The 23,433-nt window shown below is 50.4% G+C and overlaps 1 protein-coding gene across 17 annotated transcripts in view; it reads left to right on the top strand.

The window, feature by feature from the left end:
- ANK1 (ankyrin 1) overlaps window positions 1–21,951 on the top strand; it is a 201,730-nt gene extending 179,779 nt beyond the window's left edge. For 8 of the 17 annotated variants that reach the window (XM_019742079.2, XM_019742082.2, XM_019742081.2 and 5 more), the window contains 6 exons: window positions 3,508–4,066; window positions 6,940–7,237; window positions 11,632–11,715; window positions 12,755–12,820; window positions 13,161–13,301; window positions 19,306–19,672. In XM_019742079.2, the coding sequence (XP_019597638.1) occupies window positions 3,508–4,066; window positions 6,940–7,237; window positions 11,632–11,715; window positions 12,755–12,820; window positions 13,161–13,262 (1,109 nt within the window). In that variant the 3' untranslated portion in view covers window positions 13,263–13,301; window positions 19,306–19,672. Of the gene's footprint in view, window positions 1–3,507; window positions 4,067–6,939; window positions 7,238–10,219; window positions 10,972–11,631; window positions 11,716–12,754; window positions 12,896–13,160; window positions 13,302–19,305 lie in introns of those variants that run through there. The other 9 variants (XM_019742089.2, XM_019742090.2, XM_019742091.2 and 6 more) reach the window with 5 other exon arrangements.
- Window positions 21,952–23,433: the final 1,482 nt, after the last annotated feature.

Here is a 23,433-nt window from a genome sequence, read left to right on the forward strand (position 1 = left end):
TATAAAAGAACAAGTTGATAAGTTGGATTTTATCAAAATTAAAAACTTCTGCTCTTCAAAATACACTGTGAAGAAAATGAAAAAACAAGCAACAGATTGGGAGAAAATATTGGCAAATCTGATATAGGGCTTGTATCCAAAATATATAAAGAACTCTCAAAACTCAATAATAGGAAAACAAACAAACCAGTTTTTAGAATGGGCAAAAGATTTGAACAGACACTTAACCCAGAAGATGTACAGATGGCAAATAAGCACATGAGAAGACCCTCAACATCATCAGTTACTATTAGGGAAATAAAAATTGAAACTATAAGGAGATACCATTACACATAAGAATGAAATGAAAAAGGCTGACCATACCAAGAACTGGGACTCATACACTGCTGGTGGGAATGTAAAATGGACAACTACTTGGGAAAACACTTTGGTTGTTTCTTAAAAAGTTAAACATATACTTACCATGTGATCCAGCCATTCCACTCCTAGGTATTTACCCAAAGAAAAGAAAGTGTCTGTCTGCACTGATAAGCAGCTTTATTTGTAATAGCCCTAAACTGGAAGCCCCAAATGTCCATTAGCAGGTAAATGGGTAAACAAACTGTGGTCTATCCATCCAATGGAATACAGCTCAAAACTAAGAATGCGTACATCATCAATACATGCAGCAATATGGATGATACCCAAATGTTTAAGCTGAGTGAAAGAAGCCAGACAAGAACGAGTACACTCTGACTAGTTTCATTTATGTAAAATTCTAGGAAATTCAAACTAATGTATCGTGATGAAAAGCAGACCAGCAGTTACCTGGGAATAGGGTAGCGGAAGGAAGGATTACAAAGAAGCATAAGGAATCCTTTCAGGAATGATGCGTATGTCTCATTGTGTTGATGGTTCCATGGGTGTATACCGATGTTAGAACCTATCAAATTATCTACTTTAAATCTGTGCATTTACTGTGTGTCGACTACATCTCAATAAAGCTATCTTTAAAAGATATTCAGGGCAGAATCTAGTGAAAAGACCATTCTGTGTGCCTTAAGCAAGGTGCTAAACCTCTAATTTCCTAATTTATAAAGTAGGAATAATGTCGCTGTCCTTGTAGGATTGCTGTGATAATTTAAAACAATATGTTAAATATGTTTTATACAAAATAGATGCTCAATTAGTAATGGAACTAATGTAATAACACTTTCAAGAGTAACAAGAAGAAAAATATCACTTGACTCTAAAATGTTCTGCTTGCGTATATCTGGACAGATGTCTATGAAGGGTTTGAAGGCCATTGCCCCTGGTTTCCCAGTTCCTTAGGTCACAGTTTCACATACAATGACTTGGAGTTAACATTGTAGTAAGATTTGACCCACCCATTTCTCCTAGTCTCCTACCTCCTCTTTGTTCGTAGTTTGGTCAGAGCTGAAAGGCGATTCCCTTAGTTTCTGTCACTGCATAGCCCTACCTGCCAGCCACCCTATCGCTTCATGGTCTCCCTCCTCCTAATTTTGGGACCTGGACTGCATAGGCTTGTAGAGTTCAGTCAGGAAGAAAACTCTCCTGGGAAGATTAAGAGAGGATGTACGAGTATGTCAATCACATAGCATGGTTCCTGTCACAGTGTGAACGTTCGCAATTGTGGTTTTACTAAATATGGATGAAGTCACCTGTCTGGCTCCTGTGTCCCCCTTACCCACCTGGAGAGCTCTGCAGTAGTCAGTGGGGCCAGTGAATTCCCAGTCCTGTTCTAGGCAAGTGGAAGGAAAAGGTAAACACCATCCCTTCCCTCAAAGAGTGTACAGTTCGTGAGCAGCTTAGTGAGGGAACCGAGGACAGGTTCAAAGATGGGGGAAATCCAGGTGAGCGGAAGTTGCTGGGAAAACATCATGAAAAAAGAGGACAAAGCAAACCCGTCTTGCTTGTGTGTGTTGTATGTTTGTAATTCCCAACCCTTTAGCATGGTCCCTGGCGTGTAACTGGACCTCAATTAATAATTTTTGGTTGAAACAAGTGAGTGGATGAGGTTAGCTGGAGATGGTGTTGTCAGAAGTAGAGAAGAGATGAGAAGAGCTGAGGCCCAGAGCTGTGAGTGAGTAGGACCCATTTGGCTTAAGAAAAGCCACACCCAGAGAGGGGGTGACACGAGGGGGGGAGGGATGAATGACAGAATGAAGAACCTGGACACTAGGGTAGGCACCTCTCTGGACACAGGAAAGTCCTTACAGACCTCGCATGAGGCAGCCCCACTCATACCCAGGGCCCTCCTTGGGCTCTGCTGGGTCTTCAGAGGTTGTACGCATACACCTGCTCCCCAGTTCCTCAGACAAGCTTAGCCAAATGGAGAATTTTGTCTTCTAGTCCGTTCTCCCACCCACAGGTTAGCACCTGCTCTGAAGGGGCGTAGAGACCCCCTTGCCCCTGTCACAGGTACCCCCGCTCCTGGCCAGCGGAGGGCAGAGGAGCCACCTGACAGGACACTGCTCGCTCAACTGGCACACAAATTCCTTACACACTTACACGTGCCGCTCACTCAGGTTCCTAGTCACTTCTGACCAGCAGGGAGCCAATACCAGAGCCCAGCAGAAAGCTAGCAGGGACTCAGCCAGGAACAGACGTATGAACAGACTGTGCTGCCCAGGAGGCCATGCACTGGGGCCGGAGCTGGCTGGCTCCACTCCCGCCGGCTCACTGCTGACTGGGAGCTGGCATGAAGAGCTCAGGGCCCGTGGGTGAGGGGCGTCAGGGCAGAGTGCTGACGTGGCAGCCAGTGTACCTGGCACCTCCTGGTGTCCTCTGACCTGGCCTCTGTTTTGAATGCTTACAGCCCTTACTTGTGCCACGTTAGCCTATTCAGAGTTTCTAGAACGAATCTGCAACTTGAGGAAAAGTTACTTCATCCCAAACCAAATTGTTTCCCATTTGACCACCGCCCTGAGGTCTGTGGGTGTTCAGTGTACCCTGTTAGACCCCTCCAAGGCAGCTCAGTTTCTGACCCTGAATCCGGGTGGATTGTTCCCTCCCTTTAACACACATTCCTGGCAGACAACCTGAGGACTGTGCTGAGGGGCAGTTTTGAGCAAAGAAAGAGCAATATTTCTTTCTGCCCAGCCATTGAGAAGTGGGGCTTTTCTCTGACTGGAGACAGGTTGGAGCACAAGTCCTTTGGATCAAGGCTTCTTGATCTCGCGCTCTGAACTGAATAAGAAAGAATTCCAATCTCTTCTCTTTGCCGTCCAGCAAAGGAGCTTCCCTCTCTGCCCCCACTCCCTGGCTGCCCGTCACCCAACCTAGAGCCTTGTTTCTCTTGCCCAGGCGCCCTGGGCAGCAGCCACAAGGCCTGAGCAATGGACTTTAAGCTTGGAAAGCCCCTCGCCCGGAATGTGCATGCCTATCTGTGGCTGTGCCCGTGTGTGTGTGTGTGTGTGTGTGTGTGTGTGTGTGTGTGGACTTGCACGTAAGCGTGTGTGACAAAAATCGCTTCTGGAGCATGTTGCCCTCTGTCTGCCCATCCAGGTTACTCCTCGCTGCAGGACGAGCTGCTGTCCCCTGCCTCCCTGCACTACGCGCTTCCCTCTCCGCTGCGTGCAGACCAGTACTGGAACGAGGTGGCCGTCATAGATGCCATCCCCTTGGCGGCCACGGAGCATGACGCCATGCTGGAGATGTCTGACATGCAGGTGTGGTCCGCGGGCCTCACACCCTCTCTGGTCACTGCTGAGGACTCCTCTCTGGAGTGCAGCAAGGCCGAGGACTCTGATGCCACCGGCCACGAGTGGAAGCTGGAGGGGGCATTCTCCGAGGGACCCCAGGGCCCCACGCTGGGCTCTCTGGACCTTGTGGAGGACGACACAGTGGATTCAGATGCCACAAATGGCCTTATCGATTTGCTTGACCAGGAGGAAGGTCAGAGGTCAGAAGAGAAGCAGCCAAGTCATAACAGGCAGGAGGACTCGACAGGTGCAGGGCAGGACTCAGAGAATGAAGTGTCTCTTGTTTCAGGCCAGCAGAGGGTGCAAGCCCACATCACAGAATCCCCCACCGTGAGTCGGGTGATGGAGGCCAGCCAGGACAGGTAAGGGCTGGGCAGCCGTGACGGGATGCCTTTCGTCTTCCTGGGCTTCTGGGTGAGACTGCCTGGCAGTGAGTACAGAGGGAATTTTTAGGTGCTGCTGCCGACCCTACCACTGCGTTCTAAATGCCCTGGAGCAAAAATACATTCTGGAGGCTCCACCTTGCATTTGAAGCCATCCAGCCCTCACTCGTGCCTCTGTCATGTATTATAAGAACGGAGCTGTGGTCTGCAAAGGCCAGTCCCTCCCCAAGACACCTCCTGGGTGTGGCCAGCAGGAGAGAGGCTTGGGGTGTCATGACAAGTTGGAGCATACTTAGGAGAGAGGTTATAAGGCTTGGAGGAACCATGTCTCCAAAGTGCAACTGGGGCGAGGTGCTCTAGGCCCCCATCACTGTTGTGTGCTTATCGTTGAAGACCACATTTAGAAACCTACTAACATCAGGGCCCAGGAAGTTATTTGTGTGGTCACACAGCCTGAGTGTGACAGAGCTGATAATGGTGCCCTTTCTGCTTCACCGCTCTGAAAGAGTGAGGCTGGTGGGCTTATCTGGGGCAGAACAGAGCTTTCAACTGTGAAGAGATGGATATTCTCGTGGGTCAGTCCTCAGCCAGCTCCCATGATGAGAAGGCTTGGCACTATACCAGCAGGAGGGAGACAGCAGTGGCAGTTCAGGCAGAAGAGCCTTGTGCATCTCTGCAGACGCTGAAAGCCCTCAGGCCACGGCCCCGACGCAGTCCTGCACTGGACACCACACTCTCGCACTGTGCTGAGCGTGGAGGAGGGCTTGGGGTGAGAAAGAGAGGAGACAGACATGTGGCAGGTATCGCTTTGGCCTTCCTGCACTGGCACAGGAAGCAAGTGACAGTGACCCTTTCTTCCATATGGCTGTGCTTCCTAAATTTCCCCTAAAGTTGGAACACAGTTTATGTGCTCCCAGAAGGCTGTGGCCACCCAAAGAGCTCAGGTCTGGCTCGGCTACGGGATATCTGTTCTCATGTCCTCTTCCCACCCACATTGCTCCACTCAAAAGCCCAGGCTGACTGGCCATTCCCTAGGGCCCATTCAGGGTGGCCCCAATACCATAGTAGGAAGGAAAGGAAAGTCATTTAAAAAACAAGACAGCAAGGATTTATTTAGTTTCCAAACAAATCCTTTGATTAGTGGGGAGAATTGGACAGACTGAGCCTGGGAGGATTCAAAGTAAAATACTGGCCTTCCATAGAGAGAGGCCATCTTCCAACAACCTGTGATGGCCTTTCATTCCACAAGCATTGATTGAATACTTACCTATGCGCTGACCACTGCACCATTGCAACAGCAGGGAAACCAGAAGGCCTGAGTGCTGGGCTTCAGTATGTTGCACTTTGGCTCTGTGACCTTGGTCAATCGTCTGACGGGGACAGACGAATTTCATTTACTCACTCAACAATATGTATTGAGTGCCCACGATATGCTGGGCACCTGTAAAAAGTGCCTAGGTGCTGCGGATGTGGCGTTGAACAAAAGAGACAAAAGTCTCTATCAGCAAGAAGTTTATGTTCTAGTGCAGAAACTGACAGTAAACAAGATAAAGTAAATAAAATTAAAAGAGAAATGCTAGATATTAAGTGCTAAAATGAAAAACAAAGCAGGGAAGGGGAGCAGGAGGTGTGTATGTATGTGGAGAGGGGTGGTTGAAATTACAGATAAGGTGGCCAAGGAAGATGAGGTCAGGAAGGTAATGGGGACACACATGTCAGGCCTTGAGTCCTGGGAAGACTTGGGCATTTACTGAGTGGGATGGAGGACCATTGGTGGGTTCTAAGCAGGGCAGTGAGATGACCTGGCAAATGCTTTGAGAACAGCCTGACATGGCCAGAGGTAGGTGGGGAGATGAGCTAGGAGGCCAGCGTTCATAGCGATATGGGCCAGGATGGTAGCAGTGGTGGTGGTGAGAAGTGGTTGTGTTCAGGATATGTTTTTGAAAGTTGAACCAAGGGGTTTGCTGAGAAATAAGATGTGGAGTGTGAGCAGAAGAGAGAAGTCAAAGAGCTCCCTGGTATCCTTGACCTGGCAATTGAAAGGTCAATTGATTTACTGCAGTGAGGGAAGACTGGGTGGAACAGGTTTGGGGCGAAGATCGTAAGTGTGGATTTGACCATGCTATCCTCAAGATGCCTATTAGAAAAAGCAGAGATGTTGAGGAGGCAGTTATACACCTGCAGTTCAAGGAAGAGATGCTGGAGATGTACATCTGAGCGTTTGGAGCATTCGGATAGGGTGTAAAGCCATAGACTGAATGAGCTCCCTTAGGAAGTACATGTAGATAGAGCTGAGGTCTGAGAACTGAGCCCTGGGGAGCTCCAATGTTCAGAAGTCAGGGAAAAAATTAGGAGGAACCAACCAAGGACACTAAGCAGTGGTGGCCAGAGAAGTGGGGGTTAGGGGGAGCAGACCAATGTGGTGTCCTAGAAGCCATTGAAGAGCGTGTTTCCAGAGGGGGACAGTTATCACCTTGTCAGATGAGCACTGAGATGAGGTCTATGGAGTGCAGGTAGCCTGGGGGGCTGAAGGGGAGGGGGATGCGGTGATGGGTGTGGACGGTATCATAGGTGTGAGCCAAGTGCCTCGGGAGCCCAGAGTGAAGCCGTCCACTCCAGGGAAGCAATGGCACTGGTATCCTTGGCCCTCTCCACCTGGACAGCATGGATGGCCTATTTGTACCTCTCTGGACAGGGCAGTCAACTGCGTGATTTGCTCACACTCTCCTGTCCCTTGGATGGGCAGTATAGGATGTGTTTTGAGTGAGCCAGGACTTGGAGGAGAAGGGTATCTGAGACAGAGCAGAGATTGAAGGGTGACCAGGTGTCCTTTCTCTCTTCCTGGACCCAAGACTGCAGGACTGGGATGGAGAAGGTTCCATTGTCTCATACCTGCAAGATGCTGCACAAGGTTCCTGGCAAGAAGAGGTCACGCAAGGCCCACACTCATTCCAGAGAACAGTCACCACCATCAAAGGGCTGGAGCCCAGTGGGTCTCGGGAGTATGAGAAGGTCCTGGTGTCTGCAACTGAGCACATGCAGCCAGAGCAGCCCGAGGCTGAGAGCCTACAGGCTGACTGGGAACAGAGACAACAAGGACACCGAGAGTGGCTGCAGGAGTCCAGGAGCACATTTTCCCAGGTGGTGAAGGTGAGAACCGCAGGAAGGAGCCAGCTGATGCCTACACCAGTGCCAGAAGGGGCCTAATGTCTAGGCAGCCTCTTGCTCACTTAGCACAGAGCTGAGAATGTTTGCTTTCTTTAAAAATTTTGGCGGTGACTTCACTTTCTCTAGAACGAAGGATACAAGTTCTTGGTCTACCTGTCTGCTTCCTTGATCCCTATTGAGGAAAGGGAGGGGCTGACATGCATGGAGCTCCTGAGTATTCCAGGCACAGCCTGTGATGTTATCATCCTCACAAGAGGTTATTCCCATCTGACAACAGATGGTGAAGCAACTTGCCCAAGGTCACGGGGTCAGAGGTGGGCTTTGAGCTAGGTCTAGCTGACTCCAAAGCCATGGTTTTTTGCTTCTTTTCTTTTTCCATCATATTTTAGGAAGAGCTTAGAGCCAAGAAAGCTGGATGTTGTGCTAACTCTGGTCTTACCGTGGTCTGCATGGCCGTGGACAAGCCACTTTCTTCTTGGCAACTCAGTTTCCTCACTACTAGAGGAGGAGTGAATGGATTATCACCAAGGTCCATACAGTTTGAGAATTCTGTGATTCTGTGGGTAGACTCACCAAGTGGAACAGGAGATGGATGGGGAGAAGGTTCTCGCCACCTCCCGTTTTCCTCTCTCCTCCCAGTTTCCCCGACCTCTTCCTCTCTCAGTCCTCCCTCCCTCCATTTCAGTTTGCCCTACTTTACTTTTTTAATTTATTCACTTTTATCTTCATGCCCCATTCCCATTCTCTTGCCCCTCCCCATTCCCATAGACGTCCATTTAAATGTGTTTTCTGCAAAAAAATTTTATTGTGAAAAATTGCAAATAAGCAGCAAAACAGACAGAATAGCATATTAACTTTCCACGCACACACCACCAAGGCTGCACAATTACCCACTCATGGCCAATCTTGTTTCATCTGTACCCCGCTCTGCTCTCTTCCAGCCCACCTCCATATTAGTGTGAAGCAAATCGCAGACGCCTTATTAATGTGTCTTTTTAATTTATGTGTTTTTATAAGATGTGCATTGCTGTTATGTGCATATGTATTTTTAATACGTGCATTCACAGTGTGTTCTGTGTCTCGTTTGGTTTCTTACTGTTCGGTCAGCACCGTTTCCTCATCCAGGAACCACTTTCCTCCTCTCTTTCTCCTCTGCTTCTTTCTTCCCTTTTCTCCCCTCACTCCTATCTGAAATTAGGCCTAGCAGGCATCTTTGAAGACCCCAGGACTCAGCTGGCTCCACAGTGGTCCTGTGATGCTGGCTGTCGAGCGCTGCTAGGAATTAAATAGGGTTTTATTTAGAATGCGTCCTTGCCAAGTATGTGCCTCAGACAGGACAGGCGGCCGTGTCCGTTTTTAACCCTAGCCCACCCCATGCATTATTTGCCATCAGGCTATTCCTTGTTACCCACTTCTACTGCTCTCAGTAGCAAGTGCTTGGCCCAGAGCACAGGGGCTCTTAACCCGGTCTGGACTCCTGTCTCCTGGGGAAAGAGAAGGATGCCAGGAGCAATATTTCCCACCAGTCCTCTGCAGTCAGCCTCTGGTGAAGGGAGAACTGGGGAGGAAGCAAGACCGGCCCAGGGAATTAAGGGAAAAAACTTCTAGGTCATATGGTCCTCCTGCATCATTTATACAGGAGGAAACTGAGGTCTAGAGAGCCGGTAGCTTCTCCAGGATCACACAGTGAACCAGCGTCAGAGCCAGGAGAGTCCAGATGCCCTGTTTTCCAGTAGGAGTGTGTGTGTGTGTGTGTGTGTGTGTGTGTGTGTGTGGTGGGGGGCAAGCAGCACACCTAACACCTCCCCAGCCTAGGACAAGATTGGATGGCATGGATGATGAGCTGTTGTCCGAATCATCTGACAGAACCCCGGTTGGGGGACAAGGGGGTGATCATTTAAGGTGCCGGTTTGCAAAGCACCCATTTGCTGGTATTTCCAGTGAGTCCTGAAAACAGTGATAGAGAGATAGAGGGATGCCATGTAATTTAGGGCTTGAAAAACAGGCCTGAAATGACTGTAAGCCAGCCAGTCCCTCTCTGAGGACCTGAGAAAAATTATCTGAAGGTGGACTCTTCTTGGCTGGGCTGAAACTGAATGTGCTGTGGCTTCTATTTTTCCAAGTGCTTTCTTGTTGAAATGAGGCCGTGTTGTGCAGTGATAGGAGTTTGAAATCTGACTCTTTGACTTATTTACTCCTTCACGTAGGCAACTTTATTCGTGCTTCCTTTTCCTTGGTGGGAAATGATAGACCCTGCATGGTAGGATTGTGGGAAGGCTTAACTGAGTTAATACGCGAAGTACACATGGAACAAGGACAGTGTGCACTGTGGTCAGTGTTTGCTGTTATTACTCATAGTGGTAGCACTCATGAACCCTAGGATCCGCACAGCACTCTTGAGAATGGGGTGGGGAGAGCACATTAATCCTCCCTGTTTTTGGGTGAGGAAATTGAGGCCCAGACAAGGTATCCAGCTTTCCCAAGCCCCCACAGTGAGCTTGTTGCAGGGTCAGTGTGCCATCCAGGGTCAGTGTGCCATCCCAGGTCTTTGTTCTCTCCGCCGTGTGAGCTGCTACTCAAAGAGGAACAGCCTGATCCCGAAAGCGAAATTCCTTTCAGCCACAGCTGCATTTGTGAATCAGCTCTGCAAAGGCGAGTATAATGTGCGTGGTTCCTGCTCCTCGTGGGCGGGCGTTGACAGCCAGCATGGGAAGAGCCTTTGAGGACAGGCCTTAAATAGACAACACCAGTTCCACGCTTACGTTTAGGGTTGTTGTGCCCGGTAAAGGGGCTGATGGGAATTGCACTGCACCACCACCTATGCTGGACTCTGCTGCGCTGGACCTGAGCAAATCACTCATCCCAGGGCTATTTTTGAAATAAACCCTCACTCTCCAGGTTATTAGCTGGTCCCACCCCCACAGGAGAGGGTAAACATCAGTCTGATCACTGCAATAGCAGCGCAGGGAAATGCAAGTAGCCATATTCTTCGGATGCCTTATTTTCTGGAGCCCCTGAACCAGATTTCCCTGGGCAGAGCCACCTTTAGTTTGCATAGCGGCAGGCAGGCAGGAAAGGAGAGGAGCCAAGCCCCTCTTCAGACTCTCATTGTGGGGCAGGGTGGAAGTCACTCACAGTGACTTTGACATGGAATTTCAGAGCCCAGGACACGCGCACCTGCCAGCTTCCTTCTAGCCCAGTTGGACAGCCTCAGCAGCTGGTTTGGGAGCTAAAATTATCGAAGCCCGACGTCACCCAGGCATGAGGGCAGATCCTGGGGCTGCTCGGCAGGAGGAGGACACTCAGGCAGACAGTTCTAGTGAGGGGCCGGTCAGCCTCCTGCCTGGAGAAAAAGAGTGGGAGACTGAGGAGCAACAATGAAAGGGGTCCTCAGGGGACTCTGGAGTCCAAGAGGAGAATGAGAGGTTGGACCCCTGCAGCAGCCAGAGCCCTGGCTCCACTGGTCCCCGGAGGGCCCGGCTGGTGAGGAGGTGAGGATGTGGACTTTCATCACCCAGCTCCTGGTCACCCTAGTGCTGCTGGGTTTCTTCCTGGTCAGCTGTCAGAACGTGATGCACATTGTCAGGGGCTCCCTGTGCTTTGTGCTGAAGCACATCCACCAGGAACTGGACAAGGAGCTGGGGGAGAACGAGGGCCTGAGTGACGACGAAGAGACCATCTCTACCAGGGTGGTCCGGCGTCGGGTCCTCTTGAAGGTAACCACCAGGCAGGAGGCAGGGCTGAGGGCACAGTGCTGTGAAGTGAATGGGGAGGAGCTGGGGGACGGCGCCAGACTCCAGGTCAGGAGACATGTTGGAAGAGAAGGGCCAGGAAGGCTTCGGGGGACTGACTCTGCGCTGGGAGCCAGAGCTGTGTGCGGCCCCCATTTGGACCATCGTTGTGTGATGGCAGAGCTCGCTCAGCTCTGGGACTTAGCAGGCCTGTTCTCATTTTGCTTCTGTCCTCAAGTCACACTCAGTGTGATGATGTCTGTGGAAGGGCTTTCTACACTGTAAAGTGCGATAGAAATATAAATTAGGTGACTCACTTCTTCTCTCAGGGCCTCCTTCATAAAACTTGCGTAATTGTCCCTGTTTCGCCTGCTCCCGGTGCTACGCGGGAACCCAGCACACAAAGCTCTTGCAAGCTCTGGGCTCCATCCTGTCCTTGGGCCCCATGGCCCCACGGGGCACCTCTTGTACTTGGAGCTGGTGGTTTGGCGGCTGCTACTTGCTGAGTTGGAGTTTCCTGCTGGGGTGGGGATTTGTCGGACAGTGTCTATCGTTGCTGCTGTTCTTCTATTTCCTCATCCTCGATTCTTATTCCTGATCTCCCACTTAATCAATCTCAAGTTTCCTCCCTTTCTCTAATTGCAGGGAAGTGAGCTTCAGAATATTCCAGGGGAGCAGGTGACTGAGGAACAATTCACAGATGATCAGGGCAACATCGTCACCAAGAAGGTGGGTATAAGGAGTCTCCCAAGTTGGGGAGAGGCAGGTGGACCAGAGGCTAAAAGGTGGTGCACCCACCTCCCAGCTTCTCGTTGCTGCCCTAACAGAGGGATAAGCAGGGCTCAGACAGGACGGCTCAGGTGCCAGGAGCCCTTATCTTCCACAATGTGGACATGACATTTGGACATTTTTCATAGTCGCATTGCCTGATTCAACCTGAATTGGGCTCCTGCTACTCTGTTCCTGACGAACGAAGCCCCCTAGGACCGCCCAGAAACCTTGTCCCGTGATGCCTAGCCCTGCAAACAACTGTAAGACAGCAGTGTGATGGTCCCCAGACTACCACCGCTTCCTAAAATAGAAGAGATGTGGAAAGGCATTGAATCGGTAGCAGATTTTAATTCAATAGACATGAAGTTGCCTGTCAAGAGTTTGCGCAGAAGGGAGAAGAAGGAACAAAGGGAAAAACTCCTATGTGCTCCCCTGTGGTGCTGCTCACAGTGCCTGGGAGTAGAACCCTTATGTCCGTCTTCCCCTGTGTATGGTGAGCTATGTGCAGGAGGGAACATGTCTTAGTTATGGTTTCATCTCCCATCCTAAGACATGGTAGGTACACAGTAAATGGTTGTTAGGATATTTGGAGGAAGGAATAAGGGATGGCTAGATTGCATCGAATTACTATAGATGAGAAAGAAATGCCCTCAGCAGCTTATAGGCGTATAATCAAGACAGTATAAATGTCCATTAATACCAAGAGGCAGAAGGAAATGCTGTGGACAAGAGATAGAAGTTACATGTGGTCCAACCTTGGTCGTTAAAAACCTCTGCTAAGACCCCTCTGTAAATTCTAGTCCCTCTGAGGCTGTTCAATGCACGTGTTTCCACACAGTGATGGGAGTGAGAGACCTGTCCCTATTTTTGCCTCTCAAGAAGGAGCACTTTAGGACAAAGATTGCCTCTCCCCCGACGTCATTCCTGGGGACCTGCCCTTCTCAAGCTTTGTCTTGCCGGCTTCACCAGCCCTTTCTCCCTTCCCTCTCTTTTCCAGATCGTTCGGAAAATTGTTCGGCAGATAGACTCGTCTGGTGCCGATGACACCCAGGAGCATGAGGAGGTGATTATTGAGGGGCCCCCAGAGGATCCTAGGGAGATGGAAGATGATATTGATGACTTTATGAAACACGCCAAGGTACTGCAGTGGCCGCAGTCCCCCGAGGCACTCGCTCTTCCGAGGGGCCTGGCGGCACCTCTTCCTGCTGCTCACCTCTGTGCCAGCCCTGCTGGGGTTTCAGACTGCACTGTGCCCACCTCTTGGGGCTCTCGCTTGAGCCTCCCTTACCCTGAAGAAGGCAGTGTGTTCCACACCTCCGTGTGATGCCTTTCGTTCTCTTGCCTATTGTTGCCGGTCTCTCGGTGCCATCTGTTCTGCATTCTGTCTCTGCTGCTGTCTCCAGGTGGAGCTGAGAGGGAGGAGCCTGCAGCCACCGGACCTGATAGAGGGCAGGAAGGGGGCTCAGATAGTGAAGCGGGCCAGCCTGAAAAGGGGGAAACAGTGATCTCAAGCAAACCCCCGCCCTCGAATGGCCTCTTTGGAGGTAACAGGTCTTTCTGCATGCTTTCTGCATGGTTTGGTCCTCGTGGAGTGGTGGGTCCTGGGAAGGGCTACTCACATGCTCACTCCCGTCCCCTCTCCCCAGCATGATGCAGGATGAACAGCATTACTGTGGTCTTGAGACACAGATTCTCATTTCCCCACCTTCCAACTGCGTCTCTGAGTCTTCATTTCCTTGTCAAGAAAACAAAATCAACAATATCTGTTGACCTACGTTTCAGGAAGTACAACAATACAGATTTGAAAAAAATACTTTGATGAGTGCAAAGTGCTTGGTAATCTCAATAATATTGCTTTCCTGGAAACCAAGCAATGGGGACAGGGCATTGGAGAGGGCAGCCGAGTCTGTCTAGGCTGTGCTGTTTCGATCCACGACCCCAGGAAGAGCTCCAACAGTGACAGACTTAGAACTGAACTGTCGCTTGAACCTGGAACCCTACAAAAGTCCCCACGAACCCAAGGCTTCCATTCTCCCTGGTGTTTCTTGAAACCTGTCACTCCCTTGCTTTCTAGGAAAGGGTAAAGTTAACAAGCCCACGGGGTGGATGGTGTTTTCCCTATGAGTCAGGAGGGCTGCCGGGCCTCGGAGCATGGCGTGTGAGCATGGGGCAGTGTGGCCCAGGGGCGCGGGTGTGCGGTGCTGTGCAGTGAGGGAGGGCTGTGACAACGTGGCGGCGAAGGCTCTCCAGTGGGCCGTGCAGTGCTGGGGGCTTCAGCGGCCAGCTCTGACCTCATCCTCCCTGAGGGATCCTGTACTGAGCTGCCCCGAGGCTCTTCACGGTGCCCGGCTCGGGGCAGCTCAGTACAGGATGCGTCGGGGTGGGAGTCGGCAGGAAAGCGAGGAAGCACTGTGTCCCCAGCGTGGCACTAACCAGGTGGCTGCCATCTAAACCCCCAGGGCCTGGCTCTGGGCCGAGCGGCAAGCTGGCTTCGACTTTCTGCTTTCGGCAAAAAGCAGGGCCGCTGCGTCTGCTCCCGAACCAGCAGAAGTGCTGACTTGGGGCTTCCTGACATACCTCAGCACTTGGGCAAAAAAGAGGACTGGCGGATCCAGTTATAGGATAAAATTAGACCTGACTCCTCAGCAGCTTAAGGAGGTCACAGTGTTAACCCTGGCACTGCCAGAGGGTCCCACCAGGCTGCTGGTTTAGGAGATTAGCTGTGATGAGTCCTGAAGATAATCCAAAGGTACCAATAATTTGAAAAAGCAGAGTGGAAGCAAAAGTATACTTTTCTGTCCTATTTTGCTTGTGGCGTCTGCAGCAGCAGCAGCAGCAGTAGCAGCAGCAGAGGCTTTAAATTTTTAAATTTTAGCTTCTGTTTGGCTCGGGTTCTACTGATTGATGTTCCTGAACAGGAGCGAGGCAGCCAGAAGCCAGGCTGAAGGGGAAGGGTAGAACCCTGGAGTTTGGTTTTGTTTTTAAATTTTCTATAGATGATTTTTCTGCGAAGTGGCTGAACCCTCCGCAGGGATGTGAGTCCAGACCACAGAGCGTGAGTGTCAGGAACACAGAGCAGCCTGGCTCCAGGACAGTACTGGGGCCTCTGCCAAGAGAAGGCCGGGGAAGTGTGTGGTGGGGACCGTGGTGAGGGAGCCAGTGTGGTCCCAGAGAGCCTGGCGGGTGGCCTGCAATGCTTTACCCTCCCAGTAAGACAGATACAGAGACAACAGTGAAGAGGCTGAAACCTCTCTGGTCCTTAATACTTAACAACCACCCACTGGAAAGCATGTACAGTCAGCCCTCATTATTCGTGGATTCCACACTTGCAAATTCTCTTACTGACTCAAATTTATTTTAACCCCCAAACCAATACTCACTGCACTTTCGTGGTCATCCACAGACACGTACGTGCACAGTGGTGAAAAATTTGAGTTGCCTTTCATGCACACTCCCAGGTGAAGTGAAACAAGGCCGTGCTCTGCCCTCTTGTTTCTGCTCTCATATTAGAAATGTCTTTTTGGCAGTCTATCTAATGCCATGTTTTTTGGTTTTTTTGTTTTGCATTTGGGGCTATTTGTTGGTGATTTTGCTGTTTAAAATGGCTTTCAAGACTAGTGTTGAAGAGCGGTGTAGTGTTCTTAAGTGCAGGAAGGCTGTGATGTGCCTTATGGAGAAAATACATGTGTTCGATAAGCTTCCTTCAGGCCTGAGTTGGAGTGTTGGTGGCCATGAGTTCAATGTTAATGAACCATATATGTTAAATCAGGCGTCTTTAAACAGAAACACACGTAAAACAACGTTATGTAGTCATTGGTTGACAAAAATGTGAACAGAAGCTTGCAGGAACCTAATGCCGTGTTTTCCTTAGGAGCAGTGGTTCAGATTGGCTAATCCAGTGTTCATGAACAAAACTACTGCAGATAATGAGAATCGATTGTATATGTTTCAGAGAGGGGGAAACCTGGGGCTTGGGAGTCTAGATTCAAGGCCCAGCTCCCCCGGATTTACAGGTTGTTATCTTACACGAGTCATTTAACTGCCCTGAGCTTCTGTCTCCTCAAGCAAAGATGAAAATAGTTCCTTCTGAATGTGTGTTACACTTCCATAAAAATAATCACAGTATTATTATAATGGAGCTGTGAGGGCCATTGTGACGAGTCAAGGAGAACATACGTATTCTGGTGCTCAACCTGTTGCAGATTTTATTTGGAGTGTGACAGGGGCAAGTCAATTGGCCTCTCAAAGCCTCGGGTTCCTTAGCCATACAACAGCAATGATGCCGATATTCCCCTTGTAGGGTGGCTGTGGTGATCGATGAGTTTATGTTTGTTAAAGGGCTTTAGAAATTGCCAAGTTCTAATCTACTGTTTCTCAAAGGGTCACGGCATCCCTGCATGTCAGTCCTCCGAGAGTCTGGTTAAAGTGCAGATTCCTGGTGCCTCTCCCAGACCTACTGAATTAAAATTCTGGAACTCAGGCTTCTGCCTCAAGCTCCTCAAGTGATTTGTATGCGTAAGGAAGAGTGAGCTATGATGACTGATTTGAGTTTTCCCTTACAAACCTCCTAGAGGTGATACGGCACAGTTGTAGACTTTGTGTTTAAAAGGTAAGCTGAAAGGAATAATGGTTGTAGTTTGTTCAGAGCTACGGAACACCCCCAAAGGGCAGAATACCCCCATCCCGGGAGAGGCCTGACTAGATCCCAGTCACCATTCTGATGCCCCCACAATCACTCCCACCTTGGGAAGGATTTTGCATTTAAGGCCTGGCAGGTTGGGGAAGGATGCTTTCCAGTAGTTTCTAAGAAACTAGAAAATTGCTGTTTAGTCAAGGTCTGATTGTTTGGGGCAGACTGTAGCAGCTAGTGGATTTTGCTTTGTGGCAAGTATTTAGGTCCAAGAATTAGTGTGTCAGTGCTACTAGAATGACAGCATGGAGCAGGGCAGCTAGAGGGCTGGGGACAGGGGCCGCCCAGTACCCGGAGCCAGGGCAGCCCTCTGGTTCTCAATAGTCCTTTGCATCTATGTCACTCCACCTTCTGGGACTCTCAGAAGCTGCAGTATTAAAGACTGCTGGGGGTTTTGTTTTCTTTTCTTTTTTAAGAGACACTTTTCATTCAGACCCTATGATTGCAAGACTTATGTTAGCTCTGACAGAATATTTTAGTGAGTTTAAAACTTAATAATCTCATTGGAAAGAGGCAGGGAGGCAACGGGTCCTGTTTTATTTGGCTGTTTTAAGCTTTGGTCCACCCTCACTCCTCAGACATGACAGGTGTTGTTGGAGTCTGGGGCTGGGGAGAGGAAAACGCCACAGACACTGGGTAGGGCGTGGGAACAGGTGACACAGCACAGAGAGATGAAAAGAGGAAAAGAACCTCACCAGTGTAACCACTAGGAGTGGCAAGCGGCTATTGTCTAAGCTTTTTATTAGGGTAAGATCTTTCTCGAAGGGCACCCAGGAGCAGAGGTGCAGGACAGAGGCACATACTGGACACAGACAGGAGACTTGCATTCTAGTCCTACCCCTGCCTGGGGGCCCCCACTGGACCTCTCGCTTCTCCTGGAGTATTACTTTACCCAAAGATGAAATAAGCAGTTACCATAGAAGGATCTCTTGGCCTTGAACTTTCTCCTCTGCTCCCTGTCTGGGCAGAAAAGTGTGTGAGAGATTATAGTCTCTCTTCCCCGGGGCCAAGATTTTATAAGGTTTCTTATTTCAGGTATGCTTAGCACTGGGGTAAGCAATGTGGAGACCACAGGGAAGGCAAGGCCCGGCTCTTGCCCTCAGAGAATTTATACTGTAGCCAGAGGAAGAATGCAGATGTGAAAAAGGAAAGATAAGCAAGACAGTCGCATTTCCAGACAGTCAGTTACAGTCACATTCAAATAGTAGTACTTATTGTTCTAAGCACTTTATATACCTTACCTCTTTTAAACATCAAAACAATCTGACGAGGTGCCTCCTCTTATTGCCCTGATTTTACAACAAAGGAAACTGAGTCACAGAGAGCGTAACTAACTTGATCAAGGTCACACAGCAGGAACTTGGCAGAGATAGGATATGAACTCAGGCAGTCTGGCTTCAGAGTTCATGGTCTTAACTGCTATACTCTATGACCGCCCTAAATAAAAGGGAATGACAGAAGGGAAAAGCTTCTAGAGTTGTGAGGAGAGAAACAAGAGTGAGTTGGAATTATCAGGAAGGCTTCATGGAGCAGAGTTCTTGAGGGTGGTGGGCAGAACTTCAGCACAGAGGAGACTGGATGGCATCCTTGATAGGACAGCCACAAACAAAGGCAGGGAACAGGCAGGCATTGGGGGTTCTGAAGGCAGAGCGTTCCAGGCAGTGATGGAAGAGTCTTGCCCTCCAGGTGACAGCTCCTTCAAGCTATAGCAGTAGAAGGCTTGGTTTTTCGCTTTATCACAGCCTCTGGCAAGGAGTTTAGCACCATTCTCTCATCCTTGGAAAAACACTCAAATAGAATGAGTTCGTCATCACCAGCTTCTTCCCCAAGCCTATTCCCAAAGGGCCCAAGACAGCTCCCTGTGGGGAGAGCTCTGCCTCAGAAAGGGTTTCTGCCTTTCTGTGTCACTTCCTACCCCACCCAGAAGATTGTCAGTCATTTCCTCTTTATTTAAGTGTCCTCCTTTTCCGGTTGGCCCCAAGGTCTCTGTGGACAGAACCCCCAGTGGCTGGTCTTGGAAACAGAGTTTCACCCCAGGTTAGAGGATGAGGCACCAGGGGTGGCTGGAGTGGTGTCTTGCTGTGAATCCCAGGCTGCAGAATTTGGAATTGATTCTGCAGGCAAAGCACTGTCTTCCAGCCTGAGATACACAATATCCTAGGGAGAATGCACCTGTCTTCCAAAGACCTCTTGGCCATAACAGAGGTTGTCCATGAGACATGGGGAGAGGTGCTAGAGGCATCTGACAGACGGTGGGAGCTGTGGACCAGAGCTGAAGAAGTGCTGTCATCCCTTGAAGCCATGATGAGCTCCTGAGGCTACGATCATGTCTGTTCCACCTCTGGGATCCTGGGGCTGGCACATAGCAGACACCTGTGCATGTTGGCTGAACTGAACTGAAAAAGCAGAGGGTACTGCTGCCTAGCCTAGCCCCTTTCTTGGCACAAGCCCTGGCTCATGAACATGGCCCCTTTTGTAGGTACAAGATCTACTCATGGAGATTTCTCCCCAGGTGACTGCAAGGGCGTGGGAAACTCCTGCCTCCTGAGGCACAGAGCACCCACACAGGAGGGTTTTCTGGAGTGCTCATCCACTCAGCAGGGAATTAATGTAGGCCAGGGCAGCCACCTCTGAGAGGCAACCTTTGGGTTGGGGAGCAGGGGAAGGATAGCTGTTATCTCAGGAAGGTCAGGGGCTCTGAGCTCAACACCCTTCAGCTCATCACCTTGCTTGGGGAAGCTGCTTTTTCTGAATCAGACACTGCCTGAGCAACCAGCCCAAAACTCGGTGTTTGGGGGTTTTGCAGGGAGTTGTACCTTTAAATTCTAAGTGTCTCCTTCTCTCTTTGTGTCCCTCAGGATCGCACCTCAACACCCAACCCTTGAACTCCACACACTCTGCCATGCACACAGGAGGAGAGCTGGACCGGAGGGCTCCACAAGCGGCACACGTGTTCCTCTAGGCTAACGGCATGGTCTCCGTAAGGGGCTTCCTTTAGTCTCCTATTCGCATGAACGACTGACTGTAGACGCATGACCTACAGTCCTCAATCCTGCCTCTAGCGATGACGACGGATCTCTGTGGGGAATCAGGACAAAAGCAGCAAGAAGTGGGGAGAGAGAGAGGGATAGAAAAACAAATGCAAGTGAGCGCATGAATGCAGACGTGAACAAGGGCTCTTTGTGGCTGGAGATGATATATATTTTTAAATCATTTTAATTTCAACTTCTTACAGGGTACTTATTTTTTTTCAACCTCATCTGTAAGAAATCCTTGTGGGCTTCCTGGAAAGGAAAAAAAAGAAAAGAAAATGTGGGCTTCCTGGAAAGAACTAGGCATGAAATCAGTTCAGCACCTCTTACTCCCGTGTCCTCATCTGCCAGCCTTCCCTACGCACACACATCTCCATTCCATTTGTGATAGTACCTCCCTCTCCCCAGTGGACTGCTCCCCCCAGAACGCTCGACATGACATTCAGGACACACACACACCTCTCCCCTCTACTCAGTATACACACAGATTTTACTGTGATGTCTGAAGCTGTATAGAATCTCCTGTGGATAAACTGGAATTTTTTATGTTTTCTCTCTCTCTCTCTCTCTCTCTGTCTCTCTGTCTCTCTCTGTCTCTCTGTCTCTCTCTGTCGCTCTCTCTCTCTCTGTCTCTCTCTCTCTCTCTCTCTCTCTCTCTCCCAGTTTCAGTATTAATCATCTTCCAATGGAAAATCATTACCTTTAGAGTGCATTCGGGGTTCCTCGTGTTAGGGACTTAAGAATCTGAGGTGAGGACCCCAGGCTTAGCTATAGGGCTCAAAGGGAGCCAGTGCCCCATCTGAAAGGGTCTTCTCTCTCAGTTGGTGGCTGTGCCAGGATTGCACCAGCATGTTCAATAGAGAAGAGGTTTTCTATATCTTGAAGCACTTATATCATAGTCTGTGTTCAAAGTGTAAACTGTACAGTAATCAGCCTTGTGTATATGAAAAATAATAAATACTATGCAAACCAATAGAAACACTTTAGCAGTATGTGCAAAGCACTAACAGCTCAGCTCCTGAGGACTTCTCCAGGCTGCAGGAGAAGGGAGCTACAGCCTGTCTTTCAGTGAAAGAGGAAGGAAGGGAATAGGGCTGGTGAATGTATCTGCGGGTTCTCAGAAGTCAGCCACCACCCCCAAGGTCTCCCAGAGCGAACTTGGTGCTCTAAGTCCTGGCAGCCCGCAGGATGGGGGGCCTAGGCTGGACAGCCTCAGTGCCCCCACTCTGACCAATCCCCTTAGCCCCACCTGGAGAGGTGGGGGAAGGGCCTGCTCCTGATCACAAGCCCAAGGGAGGAGAGCCAGAGGAGGAGGAGGACGAGAGAGCAGCTGACCTGGGCTAAGGCGGAGACCCTCCTAGGCCAGGCCCCCTGGTCAGGGCAGGAAGGAAACAGACAGCTGGTTGTTCCTCGCCTCGGTGCCACCAGGGAAGAGCCTTAAAGTTACACTAGAGCCCCCGGCAGAGGGAGGCCCGAATCAGCACAATCCGGCCCCGACCTGCGCGGCGGGCGCCCTCCTGGGCCAGAGAGACTGGCAGGCTCTGGTGGCTGTCACAGAGCCACTGCTTGTGGGTGTCCAGTCACCTTCCTCCCTGCCGCTCTTCTGACGTGTCCTCAGAACACATTCACACCTTCCAAGTAGCACAGAAGCTCCCTCAGTGTCCGAGCCCCCACGGTCCTGGTGCCTGCTGCCGGCCGCGCGGGTACTGGCGGAGCGGGCGCAGTGGGGCGGCCGCGCGGAGTGGGGAACCCAGGGGCCTGGCCGAGGCGCTCCTGTCGATCCGGGCAGTTTCGCTTTTGCTTTCAGAGGGGCAGGCCAGGGAGGGAAAGGCCAGGCTCGCAGCCTCAGGCCCCCAAGGCTGTGACCAAGCAAGCGCAGCCCCCGCCCTCCCTGCGGGGCCGAAGCGCAGGGCTTCTTTGCAGCGGGCGGTGCGGCTCGGCTGGAGCGCGCGCCCGTCCCGGGCACCTTCGGCCCCGCCACCTGGTCCAGGGAAGACAGGCGCAGGGCCGGCCTCCCGCCTCGATCCTGTACCTTCCTTCCTGCCCCAGTCCGCCGCTGCAGCCGTCCCCAGTAGCCCCCCTCAGAGCCCCGCGTGGCCCCGCGGCCCCAAACCCGCGGCCCCAGGCTATGCTTTGGCACCTTCCGCTCCGTCCGGCATGGCTGCTTGGCCGGGTAGCCCCGGGTCCTCGGCGGCATGGCTGCCTGCTCCGGTTGCTAGTAGGAGCTGTTAGGGGAGGAGTTTGGGGTCTCCACACGATGCCTAGAGAATGCTGCAGTCTGCACATTAGACGCTTTTTAGAAGTTTTGGAATTACCTTGATTTTTCTAATTGTTATGAAATGAATCTTTTCTTGACTCTCTCCCACATGATCTGTAATCGGGAGAGAATTCCCCGTACCCACTCTGATGTATAGACCATTCTCCCTACACCAGCTGAACAAATGTCAAAATTAAAGAAATTGACTCATGGCACAGGGCTCGATCTGTCCTTTCTGGCTTGTCCTTGGGGAGTTTGAGGTGGGGGGCAGGAGTGAAGCCTGGGGTGGGATCAGTCAGCAGAGAGACCTGCACCCCGGGAGGTATCCACCTCCTGGAAACCTGGACAGCCCTTTAATGAGGACCACTCACTTTGGGAGAAGCCACCCCAGCCCCTAAGATAGAGCAGATTTCTGTCCCACCTAATGACTACCACGAGATGGGGACAAGTCTAAGGTGGGTGGGAGGGAGGCACTAGAAACCAGCAGGGTACATGCCTGAGCCCACAGCTGGCATACACTCAGGGGAACCCCTAGTGCTCCCTGTGAAGCTGTCTGGACCCTGCATTTGATGCCATTCGGAGTTGAAGAACTCTCTAGAAAATTGCCCTGTCCCTAACAACTAGTTCCTACTGTTGCAGACAAGGCTGGCCATCAAGCTGGCCTCAATTTCCTCATCTGTCAAATGGGGAACTGGATTAAGCACTTGCTAAGATCTCTTCAGTTTGTCATCCTGAGATTCCTAAACACGAATGCCTTTGTCAAGCTTGGCATTAAATAAGAGCCAAATCATTTGCTGCAGCTTTTCTTCCTCATAAGTTCCCATCATTAAAGGGTGACCAAGGCACAGTCACAGGATCTTAGAAGCACTCCTAGCCCTCACTCTGAAGCTTCTTTCTCAGTATCGGAAGAACCACGCAGGCCAAAGGGCCAGTCAGGGCTGTGCAAACAAATGGCCTAGAGGGTTTTCAACAGAAAACCCTCTGCTTTTGAACAGAGGTTCGGAATCACCATTGCCTGTGTGGGGCCAGGCTACAGCACTGGGGTTCAGATTATGTGCAGCTTGGTAGCATAGCTAACTCTAATGGATAAGAAAACTTTTTCTTATTTTTAATCCAAATTTTAGAAAAACAATCTCCACATGCAGCCTTTGTGAGGTCTTTTTTGCATTAAACTCCATCATTTATGCTACAGAGAGCATGGCTCAGAAACCAATTCCTCCATGAACAGATAATAGCAGTGTGAGGGGCCGGGCTCTGTGGGAAAGGGGAGCCCTCCTGAGTCCTGGCCCTGGGCCTCCCATTGGAAACCAAGGAGAAGGCCAGCGAAGAGCACTTCTTATCGCTCACCTGCTGAAGAGCACCCATGGGGTGGTGAGACGGCCAAGGAGCCTACAGCATGGTCAGGAGAGGCTTTGGGAGAGGAGAGACAGACGAGAGATAGAAACCCATCTGTCTGGCAGTCACTATTTTTCCTGTCATTTTGCCTGTTCAGACCAGTGGCATGCTAGTCTCCATTAAAAACAAACAAACAAACAAACAAACAAACAAACAACTTCAAGAAAGGACACTGGCCCAAAGAAAAATAACTCAAGATTTTTACCGTGGTTTCCCCGTTTGTAATATGAGAGATAGCCTCTAGTAGAACTTCGTATGTTGTAAAAATTTATTAGAAAAAGGAAAAAAGAAGTCATGTGGGT

This window comes from Rhinolophus sinicus, linkage group LG04 (genome assembly GCF_036562045.2).
Source record: "Rhinolophus sinicus isolate RSC01 linkage group LG04, ASM3656204v1, whole genome shotgun sequence".
NCBI classification, from domain to species: Eukaryota; Metazoa; Chordata; class Mammalia; order Chiroptera; family Rhinolophidae; genus Rhinolophus; species Rhinolophus sinicus.